The sequence below is a fragment of the Carassius gibelio genome, chromosome B19, assembly GCF_023724105.1.
Source record: "Carassius gibelio isolate Cgi1373 ecotype wild population from Czech Republic chromosome B19, carGib1.2-hapl.c, whole genome shotgun sequence".
Taxonomy (NCBI): Eukaryota; Metazoa; Chordata; class Actinopteri; order Cypriniformes; family Cyprinidae; genus Carassius; species Carassius gibelio.
Genome location: NC_068414.1, coordinates 401,396 through 428,400, shown reverse-complemented (window position 1 = coordinate 428,400; position 27,005 = coordinate 401,396). Strand labels below are relative to the sequence as shown.

General features: G+C 37.8%; 1 protein-coding gene across 1 annotated transcript; it reads right to left on the bottom strand.

Annotated features, from left to right (window-relative positions):
* Window positions 1–1,997: 1,997 nt before the first annotated feature.
* Window positions 1,998–17,971, bottom strand: LOC127978783 (zinc finger protein ZFP2-like). The gene is made up of 2 exons (XM_052583683.1): window positions 17,382–17,971; window positions 1,998–3,871 (listed from the first exon to the last, which is right to left on the bottom strand). Exons 1-2 carry the CDS (start codon window positions 17,761–17,763, stop codon window positions 2,640–2,642), a joined length of 1,614 nt encoding a protein of 537 aa, XP_052439643.1. The 5' UTR covers window positions 17,764–17,971; the 3' UTR covers window positions 1,998–2,639.
* Between the last annotated feature and the right edge of the window lie 9,034 nt (window positions 17,972–27,005).

The window sequence follows — 27,005 nt, the reverse complement described above, 5'->3', positions numbered from 1 at the left end:
CTAAGTATTTCACGCCTCTGTTCGCGCGAACAACCAATGAACGTCCAACAATCTGAAGTGGGAAAAAGTTCCTTTGTCTCTGGAGAGACACCCACTTGAGTACATTATGGTGTACAGAATTTAGCAGTTATATTCCAGCAAGATGGTAATTCAGGTAAAGGTAGGAGAAACAAAGTTACATTCATATGCAGAAATACTCACATTTAAAGGCCGTGATGCAAGGTTAATTTTTTCTACCAAATTTGTGCAATTTGCTTGTTGGTAATAAACATTTAAACTGTTATCCATTGTATTTTATGTTGTTGGGCATCACAAAACGGAATATAATACGGAAAAATATGTACTATCTTACAGCGTTCTCCTTTCCCCCACAATGCATTGCATCACGTCACGTTGGGGAGAGAATTTACCAAAGCATGCCTTGAGAGTGACTAGAGAGACGAGTAGTAGACGAGAGTTTTCAGATAGCGATTATAGATTATAGATAAATACATAGATATATATATATAGATAGATAGACTACATATATAGATAGATAGACAGACAGACAGAGAGATAGAGAGATATCGACCAACAGTGACCCAAACGCACTCATTTCCACTACAGCACAAGCTTTTTAGCGCAGTTTCTTGGCAATTCCTCATTTGCCCTCTCAAGGCTGGCTCGATCGAAATGACATGGCTGTGGACCATCATAAATGTTGACTCTTGCCACCTCTTCCTCATCCCAGTCAGTCACTATAGTTCTGATGCTGCGTTCCAGGCAGGTTTTTGAGCTTGTAATCACTATTTCATACCACTACTAATGACTTTGTACCGTTCCAGGCAAGTTACGCCAAACTTTCTGAGCGCAAGGAATTGTAACTAGATTATTTATTTTATTGCAACGTTACATTGACTTAAAATCCTTTTTTCAACATGTACCACTTGCATAAACACTGCGCCCGTAGGTAGTATTATTCGTAGGGGTTGTCATCGTTGTTTCGCGTGCTGTGTGACCTCAGAACTCTGAGTACATCGATCTAGTACGAGATACGAGTTCACGGGTGGGAAGTCACGGGTTTGATTGCCGTTCCAGGGCACTTTCACGGGTTTAAGGTTAGAAAAACACGGGTTACGGGTTGCCTGGAATGCGGCATCATACTAGGCTGAGGCTACCTTTCCTCGACTTCTCCCCAACGTGACTTCATCACTGAGTTGCGTAAAAAAAAAGTTAATACCAAAAACTTAGAGACATTTTAAAAATGATATACATATCTTGAGTGATTTATGTACCCATTAATCGAAAGTGGTGGTTAACCTGCAACATGGCCTTTAAAGTTTGATTAACACACAATAAAATTGCAGATTCTCCAATTGGATATGGGAAGACATCTAAGCACAAAAAGGAAGTTAATACATTTAAAATACATTTACTTTCCTTTTTCCTTATAAAAATTCCTAGCGAGCTGGGCTTTTTCTGTTTCTCCCAGTTGGGTCATAAAGTTTTATGACCTGGTCAGAGGTAGGGTTACAAAACCATGACTATTTGAGAACATTAATTAGGAGAAACATTTCCAAGTTACAAATCAGAAAATCATAACCATCGCAGAACAGGGCTAACCAGTTATGCAACGCACAAACCTATCAAATACATCTTAGTAATGACCTACATGATGAGTGTAAAGAAACATTTGTGTGTGTGTGTGTGTGTTGTGGAATCTGGTTTAATTCTCCAGGTTTCTGGTTCTTCTTGTTTTATTCTCCAGGTTACTGGTTCCTCTAGTTTTATTGTCAAAGTTTCTGGCTCCTCGTGTTTTATTCTGCAGGTCTCTGGCTCCTCGTGTTTTATTCTGCAGGTCTCTGGTTCCTCGTGTTTTATTCCCCAGGTTTCTGGTTCCTCGTGTTTTATTCTCCAGGTTTCTGGCTCCTCGTGTTTTATGCTTCAGGTTTCTGGCTCCTTTTATTCTCCAGGTTTCTGGTTCCTCGTGTTTTATTCTGCAGGTCTCTGGTTCCTCGTGTTTTATTCTCCAGGTCTCTGGTTCCTCGTGTTTTATGCTGCAGGTTTCTGGCTCCTCGTGTTTTATGCTGCAGGTTTCTGGCTCCTCGTGTTTTATGCTGCAGGTTTCTGGCTCCTCGTGTTTTATTCTGCAGGTTTCTGTCTCCTAGTGTTTTATGCTGCAGGTTTCTGGTTCCTCTTGTTTTATGCTGCAGGTTTCTGGCTCCTCGTGTTTTATTCTGCAGGTTTCTGTCTCCTAGTGTTTTATTCTGCAGGTTTCTGGTTCCTCTTGTTTTATGCTGCAGGTTTCTGGCTCCTCGTGTTTTATTCTGCAGATTTCTGGCTCCTAGTGTTTTATTCTGCAGGTTTCTAGTTCCTCTTGTTTTATTCTGCAGGTTTCTGGCTCCTCGTGTTTTATGCTGCAGGTTTCTGGCTCCTAGTGTTTTATTCTGCAGGTTTCTGGTTCCACCAAGTGTTGACATGTCCTTGATCAAGACACCTAACCCCAGCTGCTCCCGGCAAACTGGATGGTGCCTTGAATGGCTGACACCTCAGTCGGTGTATGAATGAGTGAGTGAATGGGTAGATGTGAGGCAACTTGTAAAGCGCTTTGGATGGCCATGGGATCTGTTGAAAGCGCTATATAAATGCAGTACATTTACTTATTTGGTTTCATTGGTGTGAATCCTCTCATGTGTTTTCAGATGTGTCGAATCACTGAATCTCTTGTCACAGTGTGAACACTTATATGGTTTCTCTCCAGTGTGAATCCTCTCATGTATTTTCAGACTTGATGACACACTGAATCTCCAGTCACAGTGTGAACACTTATAAGGTTTCTCTCCAGTGTGAATCCTCTCATGTGTTTTCTGACCTGATGATTTAATGAATCTCTTGTCACAGTGTGAACACTTATAAGGTTTCTCTACAGTGTGGATCCTCTCATGTGTTTTCAGATATGATGACACACTGAATCTCTTGTCACAGTGTGCACACTTATAAGGTTTCTCTCCAATGTGAATCCTCTTATGCGTTTTCAGAGATGAAGAATCATTGAATCTCTTGTCACAGCGTGCACACTTATAATATTTCTCTCCAATGTGAATCCTCTCATGCGTTATCAGAGATGATGAATCATTGAATGTCTTGTCACAGTGTGCACACTTATAATGTTTCTCTCCAGTGTGAATCCTCTCATGCATTTTCAGAGATGATGAATCATTGAATGTCTTGTCACAGTGTGCACACTTATATGGTTTCTCTCCCGTGTGAATCCTCTCATGTATTTTCTGACCTGATAATTTACTGAATCTCTTGTCACAGTGTGCACACTTATATGGTTTCTCTCCAGTGTGAATCCTCTCATGCATTTTTAAACTGCTTGCTGAACTAAAAGTCTTTTCACACTCAAAGCACATGTACCCTCTTTTACCAGTATGTATTTTCTGATGTACTTTCAAACTTTGTAGAGGCAAAAAACTCTTACTACACAAATAACATGGATGTGGTTTCTCCTTTGCATGAACTTTCAAGTGTTTCTTCAGAAGTGAAACCCATAAAAACATTTTACCGCATTGAACACATGCGTGCTTCTTCTCTGCAGTGTGGATGTTCCTGTGTATATTAAGGTTTGATGATTGTGTGAAACTCTTCCCACACTGATCACAAGTGAATGGTTTCTCTCCAGCATGAACTCTCATGTGACACTCAAAACCGGTTTTGTGTGTGAATCTCTTTCCACACTGAGTGCAGCTGAAGGACTTCTTTGCTCTTTTTTTCTTTAAATCTTTCTGTTTGCTTTGAGAGAAACTCAAAGGTGTTCCATCAGTTTTGACGTGATTTTTTTCCTCAACTTCACTTGATTCTTCATTCTCCTCTTTTTCTTCAATTAACTCTGAAACAAAAGTAAAAATTATTTATTTTTGGTAACTTGTTAAAAACTGGTAACTTGTTAAAAACTTCAATGTTTAACATCTGTAAGTCCACGATTAATTTTCTTTGCTTCAGATTGAATGGGGACAACTTGATAAACATAAAATCAACATGATGTTATTTTTTCAATGCCCTCTGCATATTTTGAAGCATCATTGTTTTTTAGAGTGAATTTAAAACGGCCGTAAGATTAACTTATCAACTTTTAATAATGTTATCACTTCTTATCATTCCAGGAAAATTGTTTCTGGCCATGAAACTATTCTCCTGTCCTTACAAAATTTAGGTTAATGAAAAGTAACAAATAAGCTTTGTAGCTAAGTTCAAACATTCCATTGACTTTGTGATGTTAGCATTTTAGACAGAAGCAATCAGGAATATATATTGGATTTTAATGGTGAAATAATAATACACCGAACTACGATTCACAAAGAGTAAATATGGGAAAAAGGGAATAGACAACCATAAGCAGTATTTAAATCTCTATAGAAAATAATACTTGCATGTGGTTGTCTTTGTGACTGTTCTTTTGGAGCTGGACATGTTCTCTTGTGTCTTCCAGGGCGAGCAGACTCGTGCGAAGTTTTAAAGGTTAACCGAACGTGAAATTACCAAAGAAATTATTCCGATTTCGTCTCCCTCATGGAGGAAGAGGCGAATATGAGAATAAAACTTAGTAAAGGAAAGAAAAGAAAAACGGAGATAAAAGCTCCCTTAGGAGCCATGAAACAAGACGTTCTCTCAGACAAAGTGCGCTGAGAACTTTGTGTCAGTCTTCTTATGGAGCGACTTGGTTCATGCCTGTGTGTGTGTGTGTGTGTGTGTGTGTGTGTGTGTGTGTGTGTGTGTGTGTGTATAAAGGTGCAGAGAGTTCGTAATCTCTCTGGAGCTGCTCACGTGACTCGTGTGGAATGTCTGTTAACACTCCAGGGGGTCATAAGAAATTTAAACCCAGCCATGCTGGGACCAGGCCGGTCATTCAGCTTGCAGAGAGTTTGATTTACATGCATGAGTTCAGAGGCTAAAAGCTTTGGGTTTCATAAGGAATGTGCATTGTTTTAGATTCAAGCCATGATTCATTAATTCAGAACCAATTAATTAATGAACTGCTCATATGCTACACTTGTTCAGTGAAGATCAGGATTCATCCGTGAAGAGAACACCTCTCCAAAGTGCCAGACACCATCGAATGTGAGTTTGCCCACTCAAGTCAGTTACGATGACGAACTGCAGCCAGGTCAAGACCACAATGAGGATGATGAACCTGCAGATGAGCTACCCTGATAAGGCTTTTGAGAGTTTGTGCAGAAATTCTTTGGTTATGCAAACTGATTGTTGCAGCAGCTCTTCGGATGGCTGGTTTCAGACAATCTTAAGTGAAAAAGTGAAAGTGACATACAGCCAAGTATGATGACCCATACTCAGAATTCGTGCTCTGCATTTAGCCCATCCAAAGTGCACACACAAACCATGAACACACACCCAGAGCAGTGGGCAGCCATTTAAGCTGCGGCGCCTGGGGATCAGTTGGGGGTTTGGTGCCTTGCTCAACTTCATGCTCCCTAAAAACTTTTGACATCTGTGGCATTATGCTATGTGATAAAACTGTACACTTTAGAGTGGCCTTTTACTGTGGCCATTCCGGTATCAAATTTTCCTGTTGCAGTTAATTGATAATGCTTTTATCACGGCATATGGTAGGGGTGTAATGGTACGTGTATTCGTACCGGACCATTTCGGTACAGGGTTTTCGGTACGTAGCACGTGTGTAGCGAATGACCGAATGCATTATTTTGTGTGCGGAACATAGGTAAATTTTCGTGTTTCCAAACGAACATATTAAGTGGCGGAAGCCCTGCAGCTGATTCTAAGGCCGGTGACACACTGGCTGCGTTGTGTGAGCGTGGCGTTTCTGCTGCGTGTCAGTTGTGTGGCGGCTGCTTCGCGTTTTCTGTGTCTTTACACACAAGAACCATGCCTGACGCAGCGCTGTGCTGCTGCTACTGTAGAGCCCCTTTCACACTGCCTTTCCGGCAAATACAGGAGTAAAGTGTTCCTGCAATTGTTCCCTGGTCGCTAGATTTTGCACTTTCACAATGCCAGTGATGACCCGGGATATGTGCGTGCTTTCAAACACAACCCTTGAAGATCCTGTAACGAGACGTGACATCAGCGCGTGACGTGTAATGTACGAGTCGACAACGCTAGACACGTTATACTTTCACTCAAGCAAGCAAATGACCTCGGCGTCAGCGCGGAAAGTGAGGAACTAACTGATCTCTGTTTCATTACAGTTTGCACATATGTTTTCGTAGCAAACGTTGATCTTCCTTCAAAACAGCCGGTAAAAGAGTCGCGTGCATCACTTCAACACGGAATTAGATCTGGCTTTTGTTCACACAGCGCTCGTCCCGGGTCGAACCCCGCAATGTTACTAGGTCCCCAACCCGGGTTCAATTCGGTAATCAATCCCGGGACGTGGTTGCTTTCACACAGAAGGCGACCCGGCAATGTTCCGGAAATATTGCAGGACCGACGTACAGTGTGAAAGGGGCTCAAGTGACATAGAGGGAGGCTGCCGAAAGACCAGGATCTTGTCTTCACAACAACGATATCTATACTTCATGTTGAGCATAAATATAAAGCCTACTGATAAAGGACACCCTCAACAGTATTGACGGCAAAATAGACTATGTTTGACAGGTGCAATATGCCAGTGTGTCACTGTCCTAATGTTTTCAAAAGGCATCAAGCGAGTGTGAACATCACTACAACTAAGAAAAAAAACGATTGTAATTCAAACGCCGCTCCCGTCGGCATTTAAGCAGACCTTTGCTCTTAATTCTGATCGGTCCAATGCAATAATGAAATCTGAGCAGGTCTAAAAACTGAAACTGTTGATGCTGCACTTTTTTTATTTTATATAAATTTTATTAAAAAGTATTTTTTTAAAGTGTAAACAACTAGTTAAAAAAAAGTTTATAGTGATAAACAAACTGCAGTTTAATGTTTGCATTTCTTTCCCTTACTCTACCGAAAATGAACCGAACCTTGACTTTAAAACTGAGGTACGTACCCAACCGTGATTTTTGCGTACCGTTACACCCCTAGAATACTGTATTATCATGGTATTGAAATTTTGTTTTAAAAAGTGATCATAATAAAGTATAACATGTTAAATAACTTTCTTATAACAAAAATAACTAGACATTTAAAACAAAGCAATACAGAAAAATATATAAAAGTTAAATGTTTTACACATTAAAGTTCAAAAGAACTATAAAAACCAATAGGTATCACTTTACAGTAAGACCTCATTAGTTAACCTTAGTTAATGCATTAACATTCAAGACAAGTCCAGGCAAGTTTATTTATAGCACATTTCATACACAATGGTAATTCAAAAAGAATGTCATGACGAAAAATAATCACAAAAATAAAACAAGCAATTTAAGAACTTGAAAATGAAAATGATTTAAAAATTGACTTAAAATGAATTTAAAACAGTTTAAAAATAGAAAATGATTTTACATAAAATACAGTGCAATACATAAAATATAGCGTAATCAGTTCGGACATCGCATAGTGCTCATTCAATAAATGCACAGCTAAACAATGAACAATAGCTACATTTGATATAGATGTTATTAATCTTTGTTAAAAAATCTTAAGTCTTAGTTCATGTTAGCTCATTAAATAACACAGTTGCAACTTTCAATTTTAACAATGTGTTATTAAATATTGGAATACCTAAGATTAATGAATGTTCAGAATAATTTTTTCATTGGCAGTTTATGTTAAATAATAAAGCGATAATGTAAAGTGTGAATGAACAATAAAATATTAAAACACTTTCAAAACAATATCTAGGGCATTTGTAGTTCAGATTAAAAAAAAAAAGTTTTAGCTACTCAAACTTTCCTTCTCACCGCACATTAGGACGATATAGACACATGTCCTCCTCCAGGCAGTTTCATAATGGAAAGTTGTGGCCTAGTCGTTACAGAGTATGACTACTAACCCTAGGGTTGTGGGTTCGAGTCTCGGGCCGGCAATACCACCAGGTGTCCACCAGGTGTCTTTGAGCAACCCCCAACTGCTCCCTGGGCACTGCAGCATAAATGGCTGCCCACTGCTCCTGGTGTGTTCACAGTGTGTGTGTGTGTGTGCACTTTGGATGGGTTAAATTAGATTAGATCCTGTATAATTGCTGAAGAAGTTGTAACGCTTTGACTCAATCAATGAAATGAAAGAGATAGATAATGAGGAATTGGTGTCTCACACATTTAATGGCTGGTACACGGCCACGTGCTCTTCTCATACGTGAGAGATTAACTCTTTCTTGGCATTACAAATAAAGTAAAGACAAAATTATATTATAATATTGCACATATATAGGCCATTCAGATTACTTGTTAAAATGCAATGCCATACCTTATATCTGCAGACGATGTACGTCTGTTTGTGGATGGAGACTTAACGGCCAAAACTATGTATTTTGCATGCATCACATTATAGTGCAGTGTGTATGAAAATAATAACAAGACGACAGAGTGAACTTATCATCCAAAGTGTTTCTCACATAGTCTTAACTTATAACACACACTATGTGGTGATGACATAGAAGTACTACGTGAGAACCACTTTGGATGATAAATTCGCCCTACAGCCTTATTTTTATGCACTCCGCACTATAATGTGAAGCATGCAAAATATTATAACATTCTATTATGCTTTTTCACTTTTTGAATTTTAGTCAGTGTCTAGTGTGAATGTTTGGGTATAACTAAGATCTACAAAGTTACAAATCTCAAAGTCCACTCCAAAGTGAACCATTTATTTTTTTAATCCCTTTTTACTACAATAAACAGCTTGTTTAGACTACAGCATTGTTTTCCAAAACAATATCAAATTTATATGACAATATTGACGCCATCCTTATCAGAAGGAACTTGCTGTTTTGGCAAGGGGTGAACAGTACTGAAAAACCGTCTGAGCTGTTCACCAATCACAACACACTGGGACAGCTAACCAATCACAAAACATTTTGTTTTTCGGAAGGCAGGTCTTCATCAAAAAGCTGGTGAGAAAGGTATTGTAATAATGTAAAAATAATGTGTACAAGACATTGTAAAAGAGCATAATAGGACCCCTTTAACCACTCCTATCCAACCAGGTATTGAAGTTAGAAATCCCTGTATAATGACCACTAATTAACATACTTTGTCAATAAGATAAAAGGGGGTTTTGTTCAAAGTTACTATTTTCCATGCACATAGATATTTGATATGAATATTTTTGGTAACTAAATATAGCCAACTAAAAAGTAACTAGTAACTTGTAGGGATGCATCGATCATGATTTTTCATGGCCGATTCCGATTTTTTACAAACAAACTGGCCGATCCCGATACCGTTTTTTTTTTTTTTTTTTTTAATCTTTAAGCAACAAACAAGAAAGAAGGAAAGTGTGCATAAACAAGATGTTTATTTGGTATTTAATAGGCCAAACTGGCTTTTAGCTATTGAAAACAATAATTGCAACCATCTGAAATTAACAGCTACATTACAAACATCATCATTTAGCTTTTGTTTTTGAATTGGGTTGAAACTACAGAGAACTGGCTTTAAATTTAAAGATTAACTGTAACAATGTGAACTTAAACGGCAATAACTGCATAGTTCTACAATCCAAACAACACAATCAACACACATTCATTTCACACATTAACACAATAAGATGTTTCTTGATCAGCATTCAGTATTTTAGTTTTTAAATTTGGTTTTAAATAAAAAAAAAGGTCTTTACTAAACAATAATAATAATAATAATAATACTTTACTAAATAAAAGTATGCTATATAAATAGATTATTCCAAAATGTTAAAGTCAAATAATGTTGGTGCGAATAAAACAAAGATTCAAAGTGTTTCCATTCATCCAATAAAATAAAAAAAATTAGGGTAATGATTCACATCTATATTTTTTTCACTTGAGCCAATGAAAAATAAATAACTATTCTCTCAAGTAAAAAAAATATAGATGTGAATCATTTCCCTAATTTATTTTAATTGGATGAATGAAATACTTTTTCTCAGTGTGCTACAGCAGGTGATTTTTAAATCAAATTAAGTCGATGTAATTTTAAGGTAAAATAAAAATAATCATCCTATACAGAGCTTTTTGTTCTGTGCATTTACTTCTGTGCAAGCTACACTTTACAAAAAAAAAACACGTTTCACATCCAACACGTGAGAAGTTGATCTGAACATCTCTTCAGGGTCTACTCGTGTTCAGGGCTCGGACCGGTAACAGTAAAACAGTAAGCTCGCGCAGCTTTAGTGTGCGCAGAAAAGGGACTCTTATATTTGTGCGTCAGTACACCCATGGCTGATCGCTTCCTGCTATCTGTGCCTCAGACATGTAGCTCTGCATTTCCAGTGCCGATCGGCTGCCCGTGTCCTGCACACAGATTTCGAAAATGAAATATTTCACTAACCATACATAAACTTTTTTTTTTTTTTTTAAACAAACATGTAGGCTACATCCATGCTGCTCAAATATTATAGATCCACAGATTGTGCCGATTACAGTGTAATCATACTTAAGTCATTACTGTGTGTGTGTATATAGATACAGTGCCCTCCACAATTATTGGCACCCCTGTTTAAGATGTGGTCGTGGACTTGTAAAAATTATCCTTTTTTTTAAACAACATAGAACCAAAATGCAAAAAAATGAAAAAAATCCAACCTTTTATTTAAGTACATTACTTTGGTGGTTAAAAAAAATAAATAAAAAAAAAAATCACACATTTAAAAAAAAACAAAAAAAAAACTTGAAATCATATATCCCACAATTATTGGCACCCCTAACAGTTCCGCTGAACATTTTAATTGATTTTTATATATATATATATATATATATATATATATATATATATATATATATATATATATTTTCTGTAGTTGCTAAAGTTGGTCAGGGTATCTAGGAACTTTTAATTAATAATTCATGACCTGGGGTATAAATATGACGTGACACAGAGGCCTAATACTCTTACCCCTTTGTCAACATGGCAAAGACAAGAGAACACACCATTCAAGTAAGTCAAATGTGTGTCGACCTTCATAAGTCAGGCAATGGCTACAAGAAAATAGCCACTCGCCTTAACTTGCCCATATCTACAGTCAGAGGAATCATTAAGAAGTTTAAAACAACTGGAACAGTGAAAAACAAGGCTGGAAGAGGTCCCAAGTTTCTTCCCACAACGCACAGTGAGGATGATGGTAAGAAAAGTAAAAAAAAAATCCTAAGCTCACTGTCACAGAATTGCATCAAAGAGTGGCATCTTGGGGTAACAAAGTCTCCAAAACAACCATCAGACGCTCTCTACATGCCAACAAGCTGTTTGGGAGGCGTGCAAGGAAAAGGCCTTTTCTCACGAACACTCACAAACATTAATGTCTGGAGTTTGCTAAGCGGCACTGGGACTTCAACTGGGATCGTGTGCTTTGGTCAGATGAGACTAAGATTGAGCTTTTTGGCAACAAACACTCTAAGTGGGTCTGGCAAAAAACAAAAGATGAGTATGCCGAAAAGCCCACCGTGAAGTATGGTGGAGGATCTGTGATGCTGCTGGGCTTTTTCTCTTCCAAAGGCCCTGGGAACCATGTTAGGGTGCACGGCATTATGAATGCTTTGAACTACCAGGACATTTTAAATAAAAACCTGATGGCCTCTGCCAGAAAGCTGAAGATGGGTCGTCATTGGGTCTTTCAGCAGGATAATGATCCAAACATGTGGCAAAATCTACACAAAAATGGTTCAGCAGTCACAAACTCAAGGTCCTCCCATGGCCATCTCAGTCCCCAGACCTCAACCCAATCGAAAACCTGTAGGGCGAGCTAAAAAGGAGAGTGTATAAGAGAGGACCCAGGACACTCAATGATCTAGAAAGATTGTGCAAAGAAGAATGGTCAAAGATCCCTCTCTCGATGTTCTCCAATCTTGTGAAATGTTATAGGAGGAGATTAAGGGCTGTCTTGTTGGCAAAAGGGGGTTGTACATAATATTAACATCAGGGGTGCCAATAATTGTGGGACACATGATTTCAAGTGGGTTTTTTTTCTTAAATGTGTGATTTTTGTTTTACCATCAAAATAATGTACTTAAATAAAAGGATGGAATTTTCTCTTTTTTTGCATTTGGGTTCTATGTTGTTTTAAAAAAAAAAGGAGAATTCTTAGAAGTCCATGACCACATCTTAAACAGGGGTGCCAATAATTGTGGAGGGCACTGTGTAAATATGTATATATATATATATATATATATATATATATATATATATACACACATACACACACTAAAAAAGGTTGGGTTGTTTTTTTAACCTAACCGTTGGGTTACAAATATTGGGTCAATGTGTTGGGTTATCTTAACATTTGTTGGGTCATTTTTAGTTATAACCCAACTGTTGGGTTAAATGTGTTTCCCGCTTCACTCCGGTTCAAATTTTAACGGTCGAGTCAGAGACTCAGCGCAGACATCAGCTTCAGCCTGCCTGATTATGAAGGGTAAGTAACTGTTAATATAATCGTATGATAACGGTTATAACATTAAGTATGTGTCTGATACGTACATTTTTTTTTGTTTCCCTTTAGTCCGTTTGTTTTCCCCAGAGAATCAGATCGATTGTAAATTAATGTGTTTTGCTAAATGTGTTTATACTTATGTTTTAGACAATAGACTTTTTTGTGAAGAAATAATTGCAACAATAGAATTTTTGCCTGTTAATTGAAACATTTCAAGGTATGTAACCTGTTTAAATTAATGATACATTAGTTTTCAATTTTACTTAGACTTATGACTTCCAAAGATGAGGTGAAATAAGTGTATTGCCGCATTCCGTCCGACAAAGCTTCCTTTCATTTACAGTGTACTTTTGTTCCTCCCTTCAAGCCCAAATCAGTTAAAGGGTGGTAAAATTCACTCACATTAGCCGCAAATATTGGCACAAATTTTCTGGAGGGAGTGAAAACTGGTTTAGTCTGTCTCTTAGTGCGAATGATAGTAGATTCCCACAAAGACTGTAAAAATGTAAACTGTAAGCTTAGTTTTTTTTTTTTCTTTTACTTGTGCTTTCTCTGTACCTTTGTCATTTAAAGGCCTTCGTGCAGAAATAGTCTTTAACCTGTTAGCCAGCACTGAGACGTCCTCGTGCTGAACGCCCCTCAGCTTGAACGTGTCAGTGTTTATGAATAGATTAAATGAAACGGAACAAATTTAATCTTGACAATCTATATATCATTATAAAGATCTAAGCCTCAAGCATCGAAGACAGATCGCTGTTTTTCAATGGAAAGCTTATAAAGACTGTATTTGCTACATTTGTGTAAGCAGTACACATCAAAACATGAGCTATGGAAACGCTGTACATACCAGATCCGTCGTAATTACTAGTGTTGCACGGTGCACCGATACTTCAAAAGTATCGCGATTCTCGGAAATTAAAAACGTCATGATACCTAAATTTATTAGTATTGATACTTCAAAGAATGACTGCGTTGACATGACGTATTTAATGTTGGTGTGTGCAACGCACGCGTCCAGTGCTTACGGAGGTCTGTGTTTTCTCCTCACGCAAGCAAAAAAGCACTACAGCGAGATGGCTGTATTAGTGGCTTTACTAAAATGTGTGCATAATCGCATTAAATAGTTTAAATAAGTTGGTCAGATGAACAAAGCACAGGGTTTTCTTGCATAATTAACATTTTAATTGTTTGGTCAGACAGTCCATAATATTCACATTAATCTGGGATTAAACGTGGAGTTATGTTCTGTATGCTTAATATGAAAACGAGCATATCTGCACAGCACCTATAACTGTGCTTTGTATCTGCTGATTGCTGATCGAGATTTACATGCTTGGCTCACTGACCCTGTATACTCATTCATTTCGTTTATAAACCAGATGTATCAGTTCATTCAACTCTTTCATGAATGAGAAGATCTCTCGATCTTGTTCAGTGAAGGGCGGATTCGTTCACTACATTCAACAAATCACATGCTCCGTCACACTTGAGTTACTCTTTGACAGGATGAAACGGCTTGTTCAAGAGCTGTGCATGCGCTGCTAATAGCGCCGAGCTCACGCTCCGCTGAGTCTACTCGCGCGCTGCTGTGGAGGGAGGAGCTTCAGTGAACGAGAAATATGAGTCTAGTAGCAACGTATCTTCCGTGATGTCCCCGATGCGCGGGTCGGGGTGGGTAAAGAAATGTTAATTTATTTGCGGGCTGGGACGGGCCAAATTATTTCATAAAAGCAGGACCCGCGGGTTGAAAAAACCCCGACCCACGCATCACTAGGCTGCACGTGCGAGCACAAGTGATACTGTGGCCGCCGGTCCATGGCTGGTAGAAAAAGATGATGCTCAATAAAGATGATGCTCATTAAAGCTCACTGGCTGAGTTTTCTCCTCTGAAAGAAAAGGTTGCACAACTGACAGAAATTCAGAATAAGTTACAATATCTGAGATATTGCTGCTAAATTTTATTTGCTTTTTTTTTTTTACTTGAATGCCATTGCTTTAATTGATATTATTTATCTTTTGACATTTAATCTTCTGAGTTCAGAAACATTGTTTAATATAATTGCTGTTCATATTTTTTATTTCCAAGTTCAGAATCAAGATAAATTTATTACTCTTATGTTTCTAATGATAACAGAGATTATGCTGCTAAATGTATTTTTTCTTTACCTTGAATGTCATTGCTCTATTTTATTTTTTATATTTTGATATTTCATATTTTGTTCAAATGTTTAATATATGTGCTGTTCATATGTTAATTTATTAGTGTTTTATATGATTAGAATGTTGTCCCGGTTTTAAAATAAAGCACATCAATGATATTTGAGAATGTATTTTCCCTTTACAGGAAAAGTATCGAAAAAGTATAGAAATCGCAATTCTTGACTAGGTATCGGTATCGAAATTTTGGTATCGTGACAACACTAGTAATATAACTAGTCATAAACACATCCACAGCTGTGAATCCCGGTTTAATTAGAAAGGTAAGGGTCCACTGAACGACATCTCATGAAGCACGTTTAGTCCAACGAAACAATAACGTTGTAATATGGATCATAATTACTTTGTTTTAGTTTCAGTTCTTCAGCGACAGAACTGCTTGTGTCCGTTATGGAATAACTCACGGTCAGAAACTGTCTTGGTAGTAAAATAAATGGCATGGTTTAGTAGCGTACAGTGTCACAAACAGAATGAGACGATCCACCGGAAAAAAGAATGAACGAAAGATAGTATATTTTTAAGTTTGGCGCTCCCTCGTGATGCGCTCTGATGCACCTGTCAGCTGATGGAGGCGGAATTTATAGCGATCACCTTTTTCTTTCTTTTATTTTTCAACAGTTTTTATATATGTGTGTTTTATGTTGAATGTGAATGTATCTGCATGATTACCATCTGTTTGAGTGCAAATCAGCCCAAATCAGCTCGCTATTACTGCATGATAACGGCTATCAAAGTGAATGCATCTATATGAATAGAGAGAGTGGATTATTTACTTTGTGTTATTACCATCTGTATAAGTGGCCATCAGCACTTATTTGCATCGTAATTCAAAAATATTTGCAGGAGTCTCATTTTTCATGATATCTTATTCAGATTTGAAATAGAAACTCATGAGACATGTGACTTTCAACCCATTACTTTTCTAAGATTGCTCCAGGACTCATTTCATGTATTTTTATATCAAATAAAAAAATATTTAAGTGTGGTACAAAAAAAAAAAAAAAAAAATCCATGCACTTCAGTGTCTATAACCTTTAATATTTTTGAGCATTATTAACAAAATTATGTTTGTAGCACACTGAAGTAGGAAGTTGTTACAATTGAAAGTGAAGTAGAGCACATTCAGCTGTGAGTCCCATAATGGGGGGTGCTGGATAACGGGTTAAAACCCTTCCTGCCATCTGCACCATACCACACAAATGGAAAAATGGTGTGCACATCATACACGGAAATGAACGGTCCTTCATTGACATTAAACCTGTAAGTAAAAGCAAAACTTAAAATTACAGTGCCCTGTGTAGTCAAATCACCTTTATTTATTTTGTATAAGACACAAGTTGTACAATACAAATTGTTCCAAGAAGATATTTAGAAAAAACAATTATGACAGAATTTTATTTTTTGGGTGATTTGTCACTTTAACCAATTTAAATTCGCTATAGCTTTTAACTCATTTAAATTCACTCATTTGTAAAGTAAGTGTATCAATGAAATATCCTCACAATGCATGTTAACTGAACTTTTTTTTTAAATTCTTTTAAGGTTGGCACTAATTAGTGCTGTACTTGAATCATGAGACAAGCCAAAATCCACATGTCCTGGTGCTTGGTGACAAGGAAGACTTTTTATTGTTATATTATTTTATTAAAAGTTTTTATTATTTTTAAACAGCAGGCTATAGACCAGAAGACGATACTACAAGCAGTCGATCTGTGCTTCAAACTTTTCTTTGTATATGACATCTACTACCTAATCAGTAAAAAAAAATTTTCTTAAGTAGTTCCAGCAGTATAATATATTATTATTACTTGATTTTATGATTATTTTTGTTTTATTATTATATTTTATATTCATTTTATTTGAAAGTCGTAACATTTGCCAGAATTGGTGCTCTGAATTTAACCCATCCAAGTGCACACACACCCGGAGCAGTGGGCAGCTATAGATCCAGCGCCCAGGGAGCAACTGGGGGTTCAGTGCCTTGCTCAAGGGCACTTCAGTCATGAGTATTGAGGGTGAAAGAGAGCACTGTTCATACACTCTCCCCCACCTACAACTCCTGCCAGCACCGAGACTCAAACCTGCGACTTTAATGTTACAGGTCCAACTCTCTAAACATTATGCCACAGCTGTGAACTGTATTTGCACATATGTGTGTTTTGATATGAATTGACACATTTGTACATCTTGAAAATGTCAGTTGTATTTTTACACATTCTTCTACATTTAAATAAAATATTGTAAAATACATTTGTAAATGTGTTATATGCATATTAAAATTAAATCTGTAATTTACAACGAAGTTGCTTCAAAATATGGTTGTATTAAGTAAATTTGAATAAAACTACTGATGTTAATATGAATAATTAACTCAACTGTTGGGTATCTTTTAACCCAACAGGATTTTGGGAAGGGGCTATATAGTTGGGTTAGTTTTAACCCAACATTTTTTAGTCTGTATGTAGATATGTATATATATATATATATATATATATATATATATATATATATATATATATATATATATATATATATTTATTTAGACACACACACACACACACATACGGCAGGGCCCCAAAACACCAGATAAGTAAAACTCTGTGAACCTAAATGTAACATTACCACAAACAGACATTAAAGATAAATGAAGAATTAACACCAACCTCTTTCTGGTTCCTCTTGTTTTATTCTCCAGGTTTCTGGTTCCTCTTGTTTTATTCTCCAGGTTTCTGGTTCCTCGTGTTTTATTCTCACGGTTTCTGGTTCCTCGTGTTTTATTCCCCAGGTGTCTGGTTCCTCTGGTTTTATGCTCCATGTTTCTGGTTCCTCGTGTTTTATTCTCACGGTTTCTGGTCCCTCGTCTTCTTTTCCGCATTTTTCTGGTTCCTCAAATTTTATTCCCCAGGTTTCTTGTTCCTCGTGTTTTATTCTCCAGGTTTCTTGTTCCTCTGGTTTTATTCCCCATGTTCCTGGTTCCTCGTGTTTTATTCTCCAGGTTTCTGGTTCACTCGTGTCCTCTTCTCTCTCCTCTTTAACAAACATCATTTTCACAGCAGCAGATCTCAGTTCAGCTGATACTCCTCCAGATATTCCTGCGTGATTCAAAACTTAGACGACTGTGAAGATGAAAATATTACATGTACGCCTATTTACTGATCTGATTAAGAAACTGTATTTTTCTCTTAAAAGAAACGTTTCTAACTGTTTGTGTTAAGGCAGCATGCCGACAGAACAACAACAAAGAGCGCGGCGATTGGCGGTTGGCATCCAGTTTAATGGTGCATTACCGCCACCTTCTGTTCCGGAGTGTGGATCAGTCAGTAGGTTTACAGTAATCTATAACAGTGGTTCTCAAACTGGGGGTCGCGACCCATGATTTCAAGGGGTCACGAGTTTGTTTTGAAATAATTCTGTATTTTCTGATTACAAAAAATATTTTTAAATACTAAAAAAATAAGATTACAAAGAAATTTTTTTTTTCTTCTAAAGACAGAACTGATTAGAAGGTTTTTAAAAAAATTAAATATAATTTCGTGACTCTAAGATATGACGTCACCGTGCGGCGACTGATCGCTAGTTATCAATACTGCACGCAACTGCACGTGGAACCTGCAAGAATGGATAAAATTGTAATTCGCAAGGTTAAAAATGTTGAGAAAATTGTGGACAGTCTGCCTGAATCATCTGAACCGTGTACTTCTACAAAACACAAGAGCAAGACCCCTTCTGACCAATGTAGGAAACGTCGGAAATATCAAGAGGAATTCATAAAGTATGGATTCACTTGCTCTACTGTCAACGATGTGGACCATCCTCAGTGTGTAATCTGTTCAGAAGTGCTTGCCCATGAAAGTATGAAGACATTTGGAGACAAGACACCCTGCTTGTGTTGAAAACCCTATAGACTTTTTTCGCAGAAAAGAAAAGGAATTACAGATTCAAAAACGCACACTCGCACAACAAACCCAAATTACTGCTAATGCTCTGAAGGCATCTTATAAGGTGGCATACCTGATAGCACAGTCCAAAAAGCCACACACGATCGGGGAAACCTTGATTAAGCCCGCAGCTGTGGCTATGTGTCGGGCCATGCATGGTGAGAAAATTGCAAATGAGCTTATGACTGTCCCATTGTCGAATGACACGATAGCTCGCCGTATTCATGATATTTCAAAAGACATTAAGAGTCAATTGATTAATAGGTTAAATGGAAAGAAATATGCGTTACAGGTCGACGAATCTACCGATGTGTCTAATTCTTCTCAGTTGCTGGCATTCATCAGATACACATTTGATGGAAAAATGCACGAGGAAATGCTCTTCTGCTCAGTGCTGGAGGGGACTTGTACCGGCAGTGACATTTTCAACAAGCTGGACACCAGACTAAAAGAGATGCGACTTTCATGGGATAACTGTGTTGGCGTATGTACTGATGGTGCAGGTGCAATGGTAGGTAAAAACAAGGGACTCAAGGCAAAGGTTTTAGAAGTGGCTCCTCATGTTAAGTTTACGCACTGCTTCATTCACCGTGAGTCTCTTGCTAGCAAAGCACTTGATAGTGAGCTTAACAGTGTTTCTCAAAGGTGCAATCAAAATTGTAAATCACATAAAATCACGTCCAGTAACCAGTAGACTGCTAGCCACCCTTTGCAACGAGATGGGCTCGCATCACGAAGTGCTGCTGTTTCATACCGAAGTCCGGTGGTTATCTCGCAGGAAGGCACTCGGCCAGCTTTACGAACTGCGTGAGGAAGTGCACTCGTTGTTGAAAGAATCTAAATCTGAATTCGCGCACCACCTGACAGATCCAGATTGGTTATCGAAACTTGCTTATTTGGCCTGTATTGAATTAGAAAATTGATGCATTTGTGAAAAAGCTTGAAAGATGGGCTGAGCGAATTGAACAAGGTAATGTGGAGATGTTTCCTGAGCTGGATGAACATCTGGAGGAGAATGGACTGAGTCTAGGCAGCCTGAAAACACACATCACTGGTCATCTCCACGGCCTTTTGGAACAATTCCATAAGTATTTTCCAAAAGAGACGCAACCAGAACTGTATGACTGGATACGGCAACCATTCACCGAAACTAAGACTAATCTGCCCACAAAACTGGAAGATGCTTTGCTGGAGCTGTCCAGTGATCGGACATTAAAAACTTTATTTTCCAGTTCCACACTGCCTGAATTTTGGATCGCAGTAGCAGAAGAATACAGGGAGTTATCCGGTGTGGCAATGGATGTACTGCTTCCGTTTGGCTCTACTTATTTGTGCGAGCAGACCCTTCCGCCGTTACGTACATGAAAAATAAATACAGATCACGTCTTGATGTTGAGGATGATCTGCGAGTAGCCATATCCAACATCAGGCCACAGATTACGCTTTTGTGCACCCATCCCACTGAAAGGTAAGCCTAAATACAGTAAATATGATGGAAGTTTGTTTCCGCCATGTAAGAAGACATTTGAAAGATAATTGCGATTTTTTTTTTTTTATCTAAAAATTGCGAGTTTAAATCTAGCTATTCTGACTTGGTTTCTCATAATTGTGAAATATAAACTTGCAGTGCGAGTTATTAAATTATAAATTATATAAAATCACAATTACCTTTTTTATTTTTTATTCTGTGGTGCAAACAAGCTTGCACAAGCGTGGATGTGGATTTAAAACAACTTTTTTATTTGTTTATTGTTTGTGTATTCTGTGGTAGTGGGTCGCGACTTCTCGTTGATGTTAGTTTAGGGGTCGCTGGCTAAAAAGTTTGAGAACCACTGATCTATAATATCAAGAAAAAAAAAAGAAGAAAAAAAGGAAATATCTCCCTCTGATATTTCCTACAATGTAGAATTACATGTTCCACCGATTCCTCTTCCTGACATTCCTCACACATACCCGTCTGATGTTTCCCCACCATTCTTAATGTTTTATTTAGAGCACAGTGTCCCAGCCTTAGTCTCGTAAGTACCGTTTCCTCTTTTCTATCTCCACCTCCTATCTTATTTACTTTAATACTCTTTTGGATATAGTATAAATGTCTTCTTTTCTCCTCACTATCCCATATTGCTTGCCATTTTTGGTTAATTTTTTCCCAGATTATACATTTTACTTCTGCTTTACTGATTCTTATTTGCATTTCTACATGTTCCTTCTTTAATGCCTTCTTTGCAACCTTGTCCACTTTTTCATTGCCCTCCACTCCTATGTGCGCCGGAACCCAAAAAAAAGTAACCAGTCCACCTTGGTGTGTTATTCTTGTAACTGAATAGAGAATTTCAAATAAAATATCCTGTCGACTTGAATGGAACGATATTAAACTAACTAGAGCTGAAGCTGAGTCTGAACATATTATGACTCTGCTAATTTTTGCTTTTTCCACCCAATGTAAAGCAACTAAAATTGCCACCATCTCCACTGTACATACTGCTAAATAATTAGATGTTCTTCTATTGATTTCTTTTCCTCTTGCTGGAACCACCACACCCATTGTTTCAGGGTTCTTAGTGCCATCTGAATATATTTGAGTAAAGTTTTTATATACTTCAGTAATATAATCATTAAACACCCCAACCAGATCAGCACTTTCTTCTTTCCTTTTCACCTCTAACAAATACCAATCTACCTCGGGACATCTCATCTTCCATGGGGCTATGACTGGATGTACTATTGAAGAGCTGATTTTCATATCAGATACCCCAAGCCCTTTTGCTGTTTTGTTCCCCAAATAACCAAAGTTGTCCTTTTTACTTCCCTCTTTCCTCCAGCATTCCTTCAACACTTCTTTTGTGGGAGTCATTATGCTCCTGCAAGTTAACCCAGTAGTTTGCTATTATATGCCGTCTCCTCATCTCTCCTACCTCTACCTGAATAGCTGAGACAGGCGATGTCTTAAAAGCTCCACTACACAATCTCAATGCCTGAGCCTGGAAACTAATCTTCCTCTGAGGTTTACTGGTGTTTGTCAAACAAACGAATGTGTTTAGCGCCTCCAGCTGGACTGGAGAGTGCGAGACGCAGAGCAAATGAGAAGAGTATTACTGCACTACCGGAGGCTGCAGTTTCTGGACCGCAGTTTTAGGACCCTAGTTTCTTGTGACAGCGCAACCTACCGTACTGCATCAACACTAGGGACTTTAAGCAACAGCTGTGAATGGAACGGCTACAGCGAAAGGAAGTTTGCCGTACCGCCGTAGCCAAGAACGTTAAACTTACTAAGCAACGGTAAACAGGACAGCGCAACGCGCCATTAATCCATTTATTGAGATACAAAAAAATTTCATTTAAAAAAGCAAGAGAAGGATTGCTTTTGGCATTAAATGACAATCTTTTGTCAGAAGAGGAGTTTTTAATATTGTATGATGCAAATAAGTCTAAAAACCTAGATTTACCATGTAAGCAATACTTGCCTTTTAATCTTAATTACATGGAGGAAAACGAATGCTTAAATGAATTTCGTGTCAGAAAATGTGACCTACCAGTTCTGGTAGATGTTCTCGGGATTCCCAATGAGATCATTTGTGATCAGAGAAGTGTTGTGGGAGGAGTCGGGGTGCTCTGTATGCTCCTTGAGAGGCTGGCATACCCTTGCCGGTACAGTGACACGATGCAAAGGTTTGGTCACCGACAAGTCCCAGTCCTGTGCATGGCCACAAACTCCGTGTTGGACTTTATATATTCTGCACATCATCACAGGATAACGCAGTGGAATGTAAACATACTGAACCCTGTAGCATTGAGAAACTATGCTGACTGCATCCTCCAAATGGGAGCCCCTCTGAAAAATTGCTTTGGGTTTATTGATGGCACTGTACGACCCATTGCCAGACCAGGTGTAACACAGAGGATCCTATATAATGGACACAAACGCATCCACAGTCTAAAATGCCAGGCTGTAGCCATCCCTAATGGTTTGATTGCCCATCTGTACGGCCCTGTAGGCATGTCTGAATAATTTACCATCTATGGAATTTAAAAATATATTTTAACAGAGGGAAAGAAGCATGACTCTGGTATGCTGGCAGGGTCTGGTCTGTTGGCATTGCTGCAACGTCATGCCATCTCTGTAGATGGCCATCCAATGTGTGTGTATGGGGACCCAGCAATCCCCACTGCGTGTGCATCTGCAAGCCCCATTTCGACATGTTCATCTCACCCCTCAAATGATGGAATACAACAAACGAATGAGTGAAGTCAGAGTGTCTGTGGAGTGGTTGTTTGGGGACATAGCAAACTACTTCAAGTTCATGGACTTCAAAAAGAATAAAAAAATTGGTTTGAGTAGTGTTGGAAAATTGTATGTTGTATCTGCTTTGTTAAGAAATGCACTAACTTGTCTGTACGGTAATCAGACATCGCAGTTTTTTAACTTGGATCCTCCACACATTCGTGACTATTTTTCATGAGGTAACATATACATGTGTCACGGATACGAACCCCGTGAGTCCCTCCAGTGGCCAGCAGAGGGCACCATCACCCGAATACTGACACTTACAGGCATCCAAACACTCACGTACACTGATACTGACTACATTACCCAATAGCCCCGTACCTTGGACTGATCACCGGACAGGTGTTCCCTATCAGAGACTGCCATATAAGCCAGACCTTTGCATCACCTCATTGCGAGGTCTTGTTACTGCCACGGCTAACTTTTCTGAGCGTTTTACCCTGTCTTGTTTTCCCAGTTGCCAACCTTTGTTGTTTATCAATCTATGAACCTTTGCTGCCTACCTTTGAACCCTGATTGTTATACGGACTGTGATACTTGCTTGTTACCCCGACCCACTGCTTGGTATTGACTACGATTCTGATATTCCTGTTACACTGTGTTTGCTGATCCTGACCCTTCGCCTGTACGACCACGAGTGTTCTAATAAAAGCTTGCAAATGGATCCCAAGTCGAGTCATTCACCGTTACAACATGCAAAACTACACTGTTTTATAAATGCATTTAAAAATAAAGATAAATAAATATAACATAGTATACAAACACACAATATAAAACCAGAATTGTATTTAAAAAGAACAAGACATTTTATGATAACACATTTCTTATTTTATTATTAACAAAAATATAGTATACATAGTTAGTTAACACAAATACACAATATACATAAAGTAAAGTAATAAAGTATAGGCTACTAACATGTTATTAAAATATGCTATTTTATGTTAACAGATTTTATATTTTATTATTAATAGAAAGATTTATACATTTAAATGTTTTATGAATGAAACACATTTTTTTTTTTAAATAGCAAAAGAATAATCATTTCTTTGACATATTTTCATTTAGGCTAAGTAATGCTTGCCCTTGCTGTTGCTGAAGTAGCATAGTCTGCATTGCCTGCATTTGCTTTTGCTGTTGTTGCATTAGTTGCATCATGTCACTGATCTGCTTTTGTGTTTGTTGTGCTTCTTTTGCTTGCTCTTCAACCTGTATTTTTTTCAATTCCAATTCCTTTTCTCTTAGAACCCTCTCAGTCTGGCTTCTCTCCCTAAAAAACTCAATGGTGTCATTCCCACTCCTTCTCCTACGTTTGTTGTTTGTCCAGTCCTCTCCCTCTTCACTAAGCCTCCTGTTGGTCTGGCTAACCCTCTCCATGGCCTTCTTCCTTGCCTCTTCTGCTTTGGCCCTGTCTCTAACTTCCTCATACTCTCATCACTCCCTTTGTTTTCCTCAGTTGCTCTTTCTTTCTCTGTTATTTCTTCAATTAGTTCATCAAGTTCTGTTATTTCTGCAGATGTTCCACTGCTCTTCTCGTCTTTATTGTTTCTGGCCTTGAATTTCGTCTGAATCAAGTTGAATCTCTCCTTCACTGACCTCTGCATAACTCTGAATTTGGGTTCTTGAGAGCAATTCAGTGTGTCTGCTATACTTGACCAGGCCTTGCCCTTGCCCTATGTTCCATAGGGACTCTAATCAACAAGAAACATGAAGTAAATATAGCAAATGTTTGAAAAGTAAGTATTATTAACAGTCTTGATAGGTAACTAATAAAAATAACTAATCCATTAATCTATTTCTAATCTGTTAATCTACTTTACCAAATTAAACATATTTTAATAGCATAGTAATACATTTAACATGGATTTTGAGAAGGATAAATGCAATACTTACATTGTTCGCTTCAAATCATCTCACATCATCTCAATGCTGCCTGAGGTGTTGTTGCTAACAACTAGGGCTGTCAAAATTGCTCAAAAATGACGTTCAAATATTCCCTCTAAAAAATACATGAATATTCGAACTATTCGAACATCTGGTGGCGCATGTTGTCAATGACGCGCATGGTAAATTGTAAATGGTTCTCTGCACATGATGGTTTAAATGAACAAAAAAAATTTTGTGCAAGCAATTTAAGGTTGCGACTGTTGTCCCAAATAAAGCAGGCTTCATTCAGTGATTGAAACAAATATTATTAATATTAATTGAAGTTTTACAGCATATAGAACTGACATTGAATGCTTCAAGCGAGCTGTGCTGTGCTTAACCTGGAACTTTTCCTTGACATGAAATGATAAATAATAAAAATTCGGATCCATTGCTTGACAGAACTCTCCGAAGCGTGTCCCATCCGCGATAAGCTACTGATTGGTCTCATGTCCTTACAAATGAACTAAACTATTTTATCCGTTATGGCCTCTTGGCGTGTTGGCAAATCAGCTGTTCTCCCGTAGTAGACCGTTAAAGTAGAACGTCACAAAGTAGCAGTTAAATTTGCGCATGCGCAATACAACGCCAGAATGGCATTGCCATTCCACCAGAGGCTGTTGCTTAAAGTCCCTACTAATTAAAGATGAACGACGTGGACCGCAATCAGACGGTGAGTACCGATATTTAATTACGTTTTATTTTATAACGTTTAAACGGTGCAAAGTTTACATAGTGAAAACTGCTAACTATGAATTCATAATTAATTCCCACAAAATTAAGAATTTGTGAGCTAGTTTTATTAATTACTATGACGTTGATTAGTGGCCATAATTTCATAAATCCTTGTTTTAGTTTTAATGACGAAGTATTATAAGTGAATCTAGCCTGCACATTAATTAAACTTATCAAATGACAAGAGCATATTTGATGTAAGGTTTGTACCTATGTATTGTACCTTATACATATGTATAACGTTACTGTTGATAAACGATATAAAAACAGACGTCACATATGACATGGATGGTAGCATTTTAATAAAACTGTTAACATTATGGCAGCTTTTTTTTTTTTTTACCTAAAATTGATGTGTCTGCATTGTCTGCACTGGAGCATTTCAGTGGGCTTAAATAGATCACTCTTTACAACAGATTTAGTTCCCAAACAACTGACAGTTTTGACCTAAATATGATTTTCAGTTACAATAATTAATCCAAAATTTCGACATTAATAACTTACTTTAGCAACATCAGATGCACACGCGCTCACAAGATCTCCCGGTTCTTACTTTTGGACACTCACACTAGACGGTTCATTTGAATCAGTGAGTGGTCGACTCCAGAACAGCTGCAATCCATAGACAGTAGGCTGCAATCAGATAATTCTAATTCATAAACAAATCATTTGGTGCGATTTAAAAGTTTATTTTGAAAAGACTCAGTTTGTTCATGATGAATCAGACACCGCTTCTGCGTGTCGGAGCACGTGATATATTATAGGGAGTAACGATATGTTTTATGAAATGTAGTGAAGTTAAAAGTACGATTTTATGCTTTGGAATGTAGTGAAGTAAAAGTAAAAGTCAAAATAAAACTACTCCAGTAAAGTACAGATACTTGAAAAATGTACTTAAGTACAGTAACGAAGTAAAGCTACTCCGTTACTGTCCACCACTCTTGTGAATACTGGCTTAGTCATTGTTTTACCATATTTATGTATAAAATATCTTTAATAATTAAAGAGCCAGTAAGATGAAAATTCTAAGCTTCCTATCACTGTTTATAAGTCCTGTACAATAGGTTTAAATCCATCCAAGGTTAAAAAACATTGTCATTTTGTCAAAATATCATTTTTTTAAATTACCTCAATTCTCAGAGATCCCCAAACGGTTCGTGCGAAGTTGTTCAAAAGATTCAGTTTCATTAAACCCCACCTTTCGGTAGCATACTGTGTTCTGATTGGTCAACTGGCATAGTTTTGATTGGTTGTTCCGCACACAACTTCATGGTAAACAATGCGTTAGCATCTTTTTGGGTCGAATTATGTCTTATTCCTCTCATCGCGAAGCAAACAGTAAAATAAAAAACTTGGACAGTCTCGCTGCTTTTTCTTCTGTGTGGGTGTATTCAAGCCGCGCG